This window comes from Charadrius vociferus, unplaced genomic scaffold, assembly GCF_000708025.1.
Source record: "Charadrius vociferus isolate BGI_N301 unplaced genomic scaffold, ASM70802v2 scaffold384, whole genome shotgun sequence".
Lineage (NCBI taxonomy): Eukaryota > Metazoa > Chordata > Aves > Charadriiformes > Charadriidae > Charadrius > Charadrius vociferus.
The window spans coordinates 661,760-674,295 of record NW_009648234.1 but is presented as its reverse complement, the minus strand read 5'-3'; the positions used below and the strand labels follow the sequence as shown (position 1 = coordinate 674,295).

The 12,536-nt window shown below is 43.8% G+C and overlaps 2 protein-coding genes across 2 annotated transcripts in view; one reads left to right on the top strand and one right to left on the bottom strand.

The window, feature by feature from the left end:
- Window positions 1-541: 541 nt before the first annotated feature.
- On the top strand, window positions 542-3,566 carry NEFL (neurofilament, light polypeptide). The gene is made up of 3 exons (XM_009884123.1): window positions 542-660; window positions 1,601-1,920; window positions 2,985-3,566. Exons 1-3 carry the CDS (start codon window positions 584-586, stop codon window positions 3,161-3,163), a joined length of 576 nt encoding a protein of 191 aa, XP_009882425.1. The 5' UTR covers window positions 542-583; the 3' UTR covers window positions 3,164-3,566.
- A 5,431-nt stretch (window positions 3,567-8,997) lies between these two features.
- NEFM (neurofilament, medium polypeptide) overlaps window positions 8,998-12,536 on the bottom strand; it is a gene marked incomplete at its 5' end in the record, with an annotated part of 4,492 nt that continues 953 nt past the window's right edge. The window contains 2 exons of the mRNA XM_009884151.1: window positions 8,998-10,925; window positions 12,227-12,362. Coding sequence (XP_009882453.1) covers window positions 9,572-10,925; window positions 12,227-12,362 — 1,490 coding nt within the window. The remainder of the gene's footprint in view (window positions 10,926-12,226; window positions 12,363-12,536) is intronic.

Genomic DNA, 12,536 nt, shown 5'->3' with positions numbered 1-12,536 from the left:
GGGGGGGAACTGCCGGCAGCCGCGGCCGTACTGCCTGTCTGAGCCCCGAGGGGTCGCGACACCATCGTGTGAAGTGCCGCAGAGCTATAATGCGCGGCGTCCCGTCCATCGGAACACCGGGAAATCCTTAACGATATCGCCGTAAAAAGGATAGCCTTAAGCTACGGCTTAGAAAAAGCACGTAGGGGGTAAAAGCCAAACAGATCTCGTGTGCGCCCTTGTCCTTGGGTAGCAGAAAATCCGGCTCTTAACGTTAAGCGGGGATGGAATAATGAGGTGTAGACGTAGGGGTGGGAAACATGACATGGAGATGGAGTAATAAGGTGTAGACGTAAGGGTGGGAAAACCCTGCCAGGGAGGGTGGGATTTGGGAAATGGTGCCGCCTTGGCTGAGGCTGGAGATGGAGCTGTTCGTTTTCTCTGTCTGCCGGAGCAAAATTAAGTTAACAGGATTGGAGAAATTCCTTGCAAGGTGTTACTGCTAGACATGGGAGAATTAAGAATTTTATGCTGTCAATATTGGTGCTTCCAACAGGATACAATCAACAAATTGGAGAACGAGCTGAGAACCACGAAGAGTGAAATGGCTCGGTACTTGAAGGAATATCAGGATCTGCTCAATGTGAAGATGGCTCTGGACATCGAAATTGCAGCATATAGGTATGATGGGGGTAATGTTTTAATAAGTCAGAACTTGGCTCAGGTTCCCATTCTCTCTTCAAGAGAATTCATTTTATCATTCCCCCAACAGAAGTTTTCATAGATAGATGTCAGAGTTTAATCAGGTCGAGGAGATCGTTGTCTTTTTATTGGAAGGAGCAGTGCTTTTGAGGTAAAATATTTGCTTTAAGCAAAACCTTCGATGTGTGGCAAATGTCTGTGAGTATAATAGTATGTATGTATATGCATATGGAACTCTGCTCAGCAATGTGGTCTCAGTTCTTCATCTTCATAGGTAAAAATATCAGTTCAGTACTTAGAGTGAAGAGGTTTTGGATCAGTGGAACTTTGTAGCACAGATGGCTGTGTTCTCAAAATTGGAAATCCCTTACATGCTTTTAAGAACAGACTTTGTTTCTAACTCACAGAAGCAATCTCCTGGAAAGTAATTATTTTACAGCAGAATTGCTGCTAAATAGGTGCTTAATGTTTTGTACAAGATACTGTGAGAATTTGTAAATGCTGTAACAGAGTTTCTGTGGATGCCACAAGGGGGAATATTGAGAAGGTGGCTGTAAACCTTATCCAATAGCTACACGTAACCTCAGACTGTTACATCTGCATTGTTCTCTGCAACCCCACAGGCTACCAAAACACACCTCTAACTTCACCGGCTATAGGAGCCAATCCTAGAGGGGTTTTCCCCATTGTTTCTCCTGACAAGGAAAAGTATTAATTCACCAGTAATGTACACCTCTGAAATTTTTAAGTCATGCCAAGAAGATAGGGTAGCATTGCCATGTAGTTACTCGTTATGGGCTAGATTCTGCACTCTGAAGTCTGCCGCTCAAAGCGTCATAGCGTCGTAGTCCATAGCTGAATCTTGCTGGATACTGCTGCAGCATAACCAAGTCATTTCTGTTTGCCTTTTTTCTGCTAGGAAACTGCTGGAAGGTGAAGAGACCCGACTCAGTTTCACTAGTGTTGGAAGCATCACCAGTGGCTACACCCAGACTGCCCCGACTTTTGGCAGGTCTGCCTACAGTGGTCTCCAGTCCAGCTCCTACTTGATGACAACCCGTTCCTTCCCCACCTACTACTCCAGTCATGTCCAGGAAGAACAGATTGAAATAGAGGAAACAATTGAGGCCGCTAAAGCGGGAGAAGCCAAGGCAGCCCCTGCAGAAGAAGGTGAGGAGGAGGAGAAAGAGGAAGGTGAGGAAGAAGCGGGAGGTGAAGAGGCTGAAGAAGAGGAGGAAGGTACTTCTAGTTACTTTCAAATCCTTCTCTTTCATGCTTCATCCTGCTCATGTGGGGCAAAACCCAGAAATCCTCGTGACTAAGTCTAATGATTAGACCTCTCATTGTCTGCTCGCATGAGCAAAGGACATTGAGATTAAGCCCACAGCATTTAATCAGGAAAGCCTGAATATTGCATGGAAGATAAGGTGAACGTTCAATATCAGGCAGATTATAGAACTGATCATACTCCCTTGAAAATCGCTGGGTGTTTTTTTCCATTCAAGTTCCCAAAACCAGAATGATAATATTTTAACTGAGTGTCGTTGTATTCAAATGGCAGCAAGGAGTACTTAGCTGTTACAGACATCCTCAAAAATAAGGAGCAAGGACATCATGAGCTAAATACTAATTCCCAGAGAGTAGCCTGTGATAATAGGAACGTCAGCTGATGTCTGTGGATGTGACTGTTGGGTTCAGTGGTTAGCAATATCTATTGCCTGAAGTCTAGTTTCTTGTTCAACCAAAGTGTATGCCACTTCCTTGCTGCCCCGTAATTGATTTACCAAACTTACATTTTAAAGAAAATGTAAAAGGAATATTACCTAGAGTTGCTTTTCCCACGTTCAGTTGCATAGATCTGAAAGATTTAACCTAAACGTATCTGAAAGGCACTGGATATGATTGAACTATTCTAGGGCTTCGTTGGTGCAATGATTAATGATAATGAAATGATAGCTAAGGCGCCAATGGCAGAGCAATGGCAAGATTCCTTTCTTTGGATACGGCTTAAAGCAATGTGTCCACAGTCAATTACTGTTTTTCAAGGCAGTGATTTTGAAAAGACCTATAAAGTGTTTAACTCCCTCTGAAATCTAGAAGTTAGTTGTGTAGTTTTGTTGGTCTCCCTTGCCAGTCCTAGATAACTGTCCCTGCTGTCATGCAAAACCATTTGCCAGTCCCATCGTGGTTAGGTGGCTGCCAGCCCAATGCGTGGGGTTGATGGATGCAGGTGTGCTGGCTCCTGTTAAACTGGGAGGAGGAGCCGTACATAAGTGCGAAATGTTTCTTTTTGTTTTTCAAAGGCGCTAAGGAAGAATCTGAAGAAGCCAAAGAGGGTGAGGAAGAGGAAGGAGAAGGGGAAGAAACAGCAGCTGAAGAAGGCGAGGAGTCTCAGGAAACTGCTGAGGAAACTGGTGAGGAGGAGAAAGAAGAGAAAGAAGCAGCAGGAAAGGAAGAGAGTGAAGTGAAGAAGAAGGCTTGATTTTTAGGCAGTTTAGCTATCTCATCAGGTCCACAGAATAAATGATGATTGACTGAGCTAAAATTGCAGTTTCACATATTTAATTCAGTGACCACTGAGGTTTAAAGTTAATGATCTATGACGTTTCTCTCTGTGCAGAGTATCAGTATGCTTGCAGAGCACCCACTGGCTTGCTCCCTGAATGCCGCATGGTCTACACGTATGAATTCAGGGGTTATGTCTTTCTTGGGTGAATCAGAACATTAAAACTTAAAAAGGGGGAAAAAATAAGTAATGGGAATGAAAGTTATCTTTAACTTGCATTTAAAATAATTATGGAAACCTTGGGTGGGTAAATAATGGAGGCTTCAATAAGTATGTGCAATAAAGCTAGTCAATAAAGTTACAGAAATGCTTACACAGATTCCTTGTACGTGTTTTGTGTCACTAATGCACTTAAAAGGTTGATAAAGGGGTGTATCACACTCATCTTTCATGCCTGCATAATGGGATATGGGATACCGATTTCGTCTAGCTGATACGCTTGGGGGACTAAAAGGTGGACAAAATTTCTTGATGGGGCTGTAAAATTTCACTTGGAAATCTTACAATGGTAAAAACACACTGTGGGTGAATGTGCTGTTAGCTTTGTGATGGGTCTCACTGGGCTGTTGTACACGCACAAGCTGCCTTTTGGAAAAAAAAAAAAGAAATTTTAACAAACCAATGCAGAAGCAAAATGCAAACATGGCTGTTAAACATCGGTAGGAAGTTGTTCTGGGTCTGACAGTTTAGTGATGAAAGGGAGGAATGACTGCGGATGCAGCTGAGACTTGAAGTATATTAAAAAGAAAAAAAACCCAGTGAGGCGGTAGAGGGAAGGACAATGCGGGGGGAGTTCTCTCTGCTGCTTGAGGGGGAGCTGCCTTCCTCAGGTGCTGTCTTCAGTCAGTCCACTACGGACTGAAGAGGCTCATCCTCCACCGAGTGGGCATCTGGGCCTTCTAAAGTTTTGAGTATGAGCCAGACAAGGTCTAATCTGTGATCAGGCACAAAAAGCAGCAGAGCCTGACCATTCTGAAAGCAGCAACGATGTCCTGTAGCCTGAGAGTATTTATTTTCAATTAGCTAAAGTTGATGCATATAATTAAACCTTGTGCTAAGGGCAAGTACTAGACTAATGCTGCAAATGAAACCATTTTAAATAAACCAACCCTGTGGAAGCCCACGTTAAAACAGGCACGGCATGGCTGCACTAAAACTGTTGCCAGTGACATTTAGCTAGATGGATTTTTGCATAGGATTTTGGGGTAACTTAATTTTGTACACTAACTTTATGCTATCAGTTGATTTGCATGGGCTCTCCTCGATGGCTATGTTTGGAGAGAAAGGAAGTGTCTTTTTATACAAATTCCAGGGGTGTTCCAAAAGCATCTCCCTTTTCAGTGTTGAAAAAGTTATAAAGAAGAAAATGATGGATGAGGTAAGCACTTAAAACAATTCTTTCCTTCTGTGTTATCAGGAAAAACAGCAGGAGAAAGAAAAAGAAGCTTTGATAAAACTGTTCAGGGAACAGAGCTTGTATGCATATGTAATAATTCCAGTAACTCCTGTTCAGGGAGTTCCAGTGTCCAAATACTTCAATGTTTTTTCCCTCTTCTTGGCATTTTTGATGCTTTCAAGAACTGGAAGGCAAACAAGTAAATTAATTTTCTCTTTCTTCAACAACATCTCTTTTAAGTCTTTCTTTTCATGTTTCCCTTCTGCTTTTCATGGAGATTTTTCTATGTGTGTTTGTGCAGACTCATTCTTACAAAGCAGATTTTGTTTTTGTTTTCCATCCCCAGGAAAGCAGCGGTGAGCAGTGGGGGGTACTTGCAGTATTGGGGGCAAGAGATCCGACCACACTGTTTGCTCAGCGCTTTTAAAAGCTATTGACCGGAGGTGTGCTCCTCCTGGTATGCGATACCCTCGTTCAAACACCGCAGAGTACTTCGTCTAAGATATGGCACTTGAAAATTCGCCTAAGTGCTCTGTCAGAAAATGCTTAGCCTGGCACTTCAGATGGGAAAGAGGTTCTGCTCCTGCAGAGCAAAAAACATGATCAGAACTCCACACAACCATTAAATCCAAACCACTGTTGAAGAGATTGGCATATATTAGAGCCACTGCCCCATCCTGCCTTTCTCCAAGCACTCTGAGCTCCCTTTAACTTTTCAATACCTGATTTTGCCTACTCTTTCGTGTCTTATTTTTGCAGATAAATTCATCCTTCCTTCAGTCTCTCGTATCCCTTTCACTTCTGGGAAGCAATACGGCTCTCCGAATCTTTGCACCCAGGCTGCTAGGGATGTGCTCAAACCAGCACGTTTAGAGATACGCCAGCAAACACATTGCTCCTTGCAGTGTATCGCAGTCCGATCCCCACTCCTTATGTTATTTTTAATGTATTGCAGCTAGAGGAGAGATTTCACGACTCTGCAGGGAACGTGTGAGTCACAGCCACGGCAATGAGCTGCGGAGTGCCAAGCTGCAGCGACCGTCCAGCCTGGTTTGTTACCCCCCATCCTGCCTCGCTGCTGAGGTAAACTGGTGGGAAGGAGGATGGAGGCGTGCGTTTGCGTGCCGAGATGCTCTCAGGGTTGTGGGGATCCTGCTGGCAACGCTTGTTTTACCTCTGCAAATCCAGGAGCTGGCTTTGACGCAGTGCAGTAAAAGCATGCAGAGGGAGACACGATAGAAACTTTAACCCAAGTCGCAGCTGCAAGTCAAGCCGAGAGTCTGTCCCTGAATTTTCTCGTGCTGTTTGGGCAGACGGGATGTGGATCAGGCCAAGATCCCATCACAGGGAAGACAAATCCGAGGAGGTCCCAAATGCTTTTCTCGAGATACACATATACACTCACTCCCCTTCCACTCAGCGAGAGGAAAACTGGTACAGGTATAATATCCAGATTCTAGGAATTTGCCTTCTAGTAACTAAATAACTGACAATCCATCATTTATTGCCTTCCTAGATTAGTTAAGGGTAGTTTAATGCGGAACAGGGAAGGAAGGAAGCCCACATGTCAATGGGAAAAGCACAGACCCTGATGCCTGGAGAAAATTCTAGTGCCTGACTCAGCTCCCTGGCAAACACAAACTATTTGTGTTCTGTACCGCTTCACAGTTTGTTTCCACCTGGAATTTAGTTCTGGGATGCTGAAAATCTCTTAATTGTAGCTCCTCCACAAGCCGGTATGGTAAAAAGATTCTGTTTTAGAGTCCTCCAGCTCCTCAAGTCACAGTGGTCTTGGTGGTCTACCTTAAAAAAGATGCATAAATCTTCACAGTAACTTCCTTTAATTATTGTTTTTCCCTTCACGGAATCTTTTGTATTGATCAATGAGCTTCTGTGACTGAAAGTAATTAATCCCTTCACTGGCTGTTCACAGTCTGAAGAAGTAATTGGTGCAGAACAGGCAAATAACATACTATTTATGCATCTCTGCCCTGGAATTATGCTATCTTTTGAAACCGTTTGATTGCAGATGTCAGTAGACAAAACCTCTTGGCAACATGAAATATTAATCGGTTCTTATAGTTTTATAAATATTTAGAAATGTGTTAACCAGTTGGTTATTTCTCTTAGGATTTGATGGAAACATTTGCAGTGGGAAATAGACTAAACTCACAAATTTATTTTGTGTGTTAGAGCAGAGAAAAAAAAAAAGAGGCAGTTCTGGGTAATAACTAAAGGCTGAAATATCTTTTGGGTGGAAAAGGGGGGGAAATGAGCCTATTTTGAAATACAGCGTGCCAGTGGGCAGCCCGGGAGTTTGCGTCCCACGAAGGCTGTGCAGTGACTTCCCAAAAGTGTTCGGGAAAGCAGAGGTGCCCTGGGCAGGAGGGTTGGTACAGCCCCGTCGCACGAGGAGCTGCGGTCCCGGTGGGGCTGCCGGCGTGCCAGCAGGATCAAAACAAGGCAAAAAATAACCTCAAGGTCCTTGTACCTGTATCCTGCCAGAACTGAAAAGAAAGCATAACATGAAAAATAGCAAGCCAGCTTGGGATCCCACCTGCACCTGTGTAAGCCCACGCTAACGGTGTTCTTGAGTCTCCCACTGACATCAACATTTAATTCGCTGTACAAGGTGACCCTTCTTGGTCTGGACGCTGAAGATGCCCGACTTTCTATGCCGAGGGGTGGTAGCCAACCGGCTTCACTGTTTCTGACATTTTAGCAGATTATGGAGCTTATTTGGAAGGATGTAAAGAGAAAGGTTTATGTTAAATATTAGTCTCTGGTTTAGATTTTGGTGTTACTGTTATTGTTCTCTTGAAAATTTTGATTAGACCCAAGAGAAAAATAGCTTCAGTGCTCACAAACCATTGGGTATTTCTATGTTTTAACATAACTTGGTGCGACTGCTTACTGACAATAGCTGAGTGTGACTGAGCTACTTAACTTCTTATTCATAAAGATATAGGTATTTTTATGTCACATACACATGTAACTTTAACGAATAAGCTCGCTGCAGAGAAGCTGCCATTTAATTTGCTAACTCTGCTTTAATTAAACGTCACTCAACCAGCAAGCTGTTGAGCACAGATTTCCATTATTGATATCAGCAGGAGAAACATTCATTACTTTGCTACACAAAGACATTCAGATTTATTTGAAAGCCTTATCTGCTGTGGACTTTTAACAATTTCTCCAGTGAAGAACATGCAGAAGAACCCTTTCAATTAAAAACTACTTGATCTTCAATTATTGATAGGGGAAAGGATTGGAAGGCATGTGCAAATCATAAAGCTTTTGATCAGACCCTCAATTAGTCAACAGATTTCAGGACAGTCCATGTACTGAACTCAGGCTTCAAAATTATTTGCATTTCTTTGCTAGTTATGGTAGATAAGGCAGGAGCAGCGTTCTTTGTTTTCCTTTTGAAACACGTTAGAAATAAATAGAATATTAATCCCACAATAAGACATATTCATTCCCCAAATTGGAGTTGGGGCCCTCCTTTTCCCTTTGTTTCATTTGTCTCCATTTATTTTCCATGGAGTGGGATTTTAGAGGGCCTTTTAATTGGATTTCTTCTTAATAAAGCCAACCTGCAAGTTGCAGGAGACACAGGCCGATGCTTAGGGGACTTTTCTATTGGAAATGGGAAAATGCTTTAGTTTGGTTTTAGCTGTCAGTCCCACTAGGCAGGATCAGAGCCCTACCCAGCCTCAGGTCAGAGTCTGGAAGAGTCTCATTTCTACAGCTTTTTTCAAATGGACAAATATGTAAAGAACAAATTAGGAATATTTTTGTTACTTGATAACAGAGTAGTTTCTGGGACAGTTTCCTTTCTCCAGGAATTCATTTGCTCTCAATTTTGGAATTTTGTGTTTAGAGGCAGATTTGGCCCATTTGAGACAGAGAATTGATAAGGGCGTTCCCATATAATTAAGGCAGGAGGAGAAAAAAAAAAAAATAAAATCCAAAGCTACCCCATTTTGATGAACACATGGTGTCTTGGTTCAGATTACTTAATGGGTCTGTGCACACTTACACGGCAAACGAGTGTCATGGAAGATACCACACCCAGTTGTGGCTCACAGACAGATTCAATAGAGTCCTCTTTACTCTGGAAAGCATGGGGTACAGCTCTTAAGTATCTGCTTAAACCAGCTCAAGCATTTGTGTTACATTACAGGAAATTTGTTCATCATTTCCAATTCAAACCGGTTTTCTAAATCAGGAGGTGAAGAAAAGGAAAAAACCTCAAGCAACTTTTCAGTCCATGCAACCCTGTTCCTGTTCAGGACAGAGCATCAAACTTCAGGGAAGGATCCGAGTTGGAAGAAAGTCACCAGACAAGTCATGTTTTCAGTATTGACCTTTATTGAGCAAGAACTGCTGTGACTGTTTTACATCAAACAACAAAAGGTTGCGTACTGTGCATGTCAACTAGGTTCTCCCATGAGCAAAAGTCCACCCTAATTGCACCAGTGAGGTAAACATAATTATTTATAAGTAGCTTTTTTTTAAGGCTAGGAGAGTTCTGGTTCTCATGAATATTCTATTACTGTTTTCTGTTTGGTTTTGGCTCAGTTGGTTCTTTGCATAATACATCTTAAGTCATTCCTCAGATATGTCCCTCCAACAGCTCAGGAAATTCAAAAGCTTCCTTTGCACATTTCATCTCATGCACTATTATTAGTATTATTTTTTTAGATCCCCAAGCTCTGTGGAGGGAGTACATCTTGAGCCTGCATGCATTCCCCCCCCCTCCCCTATATTGCACAAAAAAGTAAAATACTGTGTGTCTGGAGCCTCCATGAGAGAACCCGTTCTGCTTTGAAGCCGTCACTCACATGCATTTTGCAGCTGTCATATGGCTTAACCTTTTGCACCAACCCAAGCTCTTGAATTTTTTAATTTAGCTATGATTTATTTTATTCGGTCTCTTTAACCTCTTTTACTACAGCATGTGAAGTAACTTTCTCCACTTTCTTGGTGGACACTAATTTCTCCTCAAAGCTCTCTTCATGTTCCTCTACCTTCTGAGTGACTGTCACCGACTTTGTGATATACGTGGTTGTACTGTCCCCACCTTCACCAGTGATTTTCTCTGCTTTTTTGGTTACTACAATTTTCTCACCCTTCTCATCAGTTGGACTCACATCTAGGCCATTGGTGACAACTCCCTTGTCTTCCTCCTCAACCTCCTTCTCTTTGGATTCTTCCTCATCCTTTTTCTCCTCCACCTCACCATTCACTGCAATGTCTTCTTTCCTGGACTCCTTCTCTACCTCTGCACTAATTTTTGTTACCTTTGTGACAGTGATGGTCTCCTCCACCACAGCCTTTTCATCTTTGACCGGGGAGGCCGGCTTCTCTGGAGAACGGGGCTTCTCCGGAGTCACCGGCTTTTCTGGAGAGCGGGGCTTTTCTGGGGTCACTGGCTTTTCTGGAGAGCGAAGCTTCTCCGGGGTCGCCAGCTTCTCCAGGGTCACTGCTTTCTCTGGGGCTGTGGGCTTCTCCGGCGTCGCAGGCTTCTCTGGGGTTGCTGCCTTCTCTGGAGAGGTTACCTTTGGTGTTGCTGGCTTCTCCGGAGACGCTGCTTTCTCTTCCTCCTTGGCTGGTTTCTCACTGCCTTTCTCCACCTTCTGTTCTTTTCCCGCTTCTGCAGCTGCTTCTTTCTGGGCAGCCTTGGCCGGCTCCGTCACAGGGGATTTAGGGGGGGATTTAGGAGGTGACTTTGAGGGAGGTGTTTTGACTTTTTCTACCTTTGCTGTTACCTCTTCAGCTTTGCCCTTGGCCTCAACTTCTTCCCCCTCTTCCTCAGCCTCCTCCCCTTCTTCCTTTTCCTCTATTTCTTCTTTTTCAGAACCTCCTTCTTCCGCTGCGTCAGACTTTGCAGCTTCTTCTTCCTCCTCTGCTTCTTCCTCCTTCTCTTCTTCCTCAGGTGCAGCTGCTTGTTCTGCAGCAGCCTTCTCTGAAACTTCTTCCTCTACAGCTTCTTCCGCTTTTTCTTCCTCCTGTTCTTCTTGCTGGGCCTTGGCTGCCATTTCTTCTGCAATAGCTGCGAGGGCATCTTCCATTTCAGACTTCTCATCCTCTACTTTTGTCTCTTCGATGATTTCTTCTACAAACTTGTGCTGGACTTTCAGCTTTGGTGGTTCAATTTTTGTTTTCTGAATTTTAGTGGATGCTATTGTGACAGAGGGTTGTCTGTGTGTGAATATGGGCCCAGTAATGCTTCCAGAGAAGGCACTGAATCTTGTCTCTTCACCCTCTAGTAGCTTCCTAAGGGAGTCGGGAGGAGAAAAAAAAATGAGCATAGGAACCCACTGTAAAGGACAGCTATTGGAATATTTCCCTCTGTCAGCAGAATGAAACCAGTTTGTATGTGGAATATGCTAGAGCTGATCAGCATAATCCATTGCTCACAGCCCCCGTTCTGCTTTCCTTTTCCTAGCTCTTTTGCTAAATTCATATTCAGCAGACAGCTTTTAGCTTGGTTTGCATGTGGCGAGTGTAACACCTTTGGCCGACCAGTTGAAATTCAGCCTTAATGTCAAAAAACTTTAGTATGGCATAAATTAGCACAGAGTATGGCAAAATGATTAACTTCATAGGATGCATTATGCTTAGGTGAACTGAGAATTTGGCACAGCCAACAGACCCAAATCAGATATCGTGGCTGAGACATTCAAAGCCAACTGGAGCACAGGACCTATTTCAGTGGTTCGGGCATTCACCTTTCTTGTGTGGCTATGAAGACTGAAGACTTCAGAGACTTTTGTTTAGCTAACTTTGGCAGCAAACAGCTATAGACCCTGGGGTATCTGTGTGTTTGTCTGAACAGCCTCAGGAATTTAAGCAGATTTGGAGATGGGTTTTTTTGTTTGGTTTGTTTTTTTTTTTTTTACTTTTCTTATATTCAAATGCATGTTTTTCATCTAAGCCTGTGACCCAGAAAAATCAGCAATTCTCCAATGAGAGTTCTAAAGTGATGCAAAGGAGACTAAAAAAGCCTGCCAGGTGATGGCAATAGCAAGCAGTGTTCCTGCTCCAGATTAGAGCAGATGCCTTTAAAGGAAAGTTGAGCAAGAAAAGCAAAAGTGTTTGTGACAAGCAGATTAGCACTCCCTGCTTGAAACCCTGATCAAGCAAGTGCAGTGTCTCTCTCAAGTGATAAAAGGGGATTCAAATGACAAGCACCGCTTGTTTGGCATATGCAAAGCAAAGTAAACAGGAATTAAAAATAAACTTGTCTTTTGCTGCCTCTTCTGCTTTTGTAACCAAGGGCAGAATGCGGCACCAGGGTGCTGCCGCACTGAGTCATGCTGTCCTGTGCCCACCGAGCTCGCTGGGAGCTTTGCCACCAATTACCAGTGTGCGGGTCCCTAATGGACTCTGGGTTCTTATGCAAACCCTCTGCGGTCTGCACAGATTTTGAAGCGGTTGTAATAATTTAGTCAAGCTCCAATTTTACTTGTGTTCACTGCATGCAGATAAGAAATATCTGTGATAAAGCTTCCTGAGCCGGCAGCATCTGCAGTGCTATTAATATTCCAGACATGTCCGCAATGATCCTACTGTACCTGTATGCAGCAATTTCAATGTCCAGGGCCATCTTGACATTGAGGAGGTCCTGGTATTCCCTCAAGTGACGTGCCATTTCCCACTTCGTTCCTCTAAGCTCATTCTCCAGCTGATGGATCGTGTCCTGCAACGGAGAGGCAGAAAAACCTCTGTGACACAGACGGAGGCTTCGCGCAGAGACCGAGCGGAAAAAGTTCTCCACAGGCACTTTCAGGAACTCGTTCCCTGGGAGAGAGTGCCGGGATCGGAGCGGGACCCCCCGGCTCCCCCCGCCCTCCCTCTCCCTCCCTCCGCAGCCATCCCCATCCC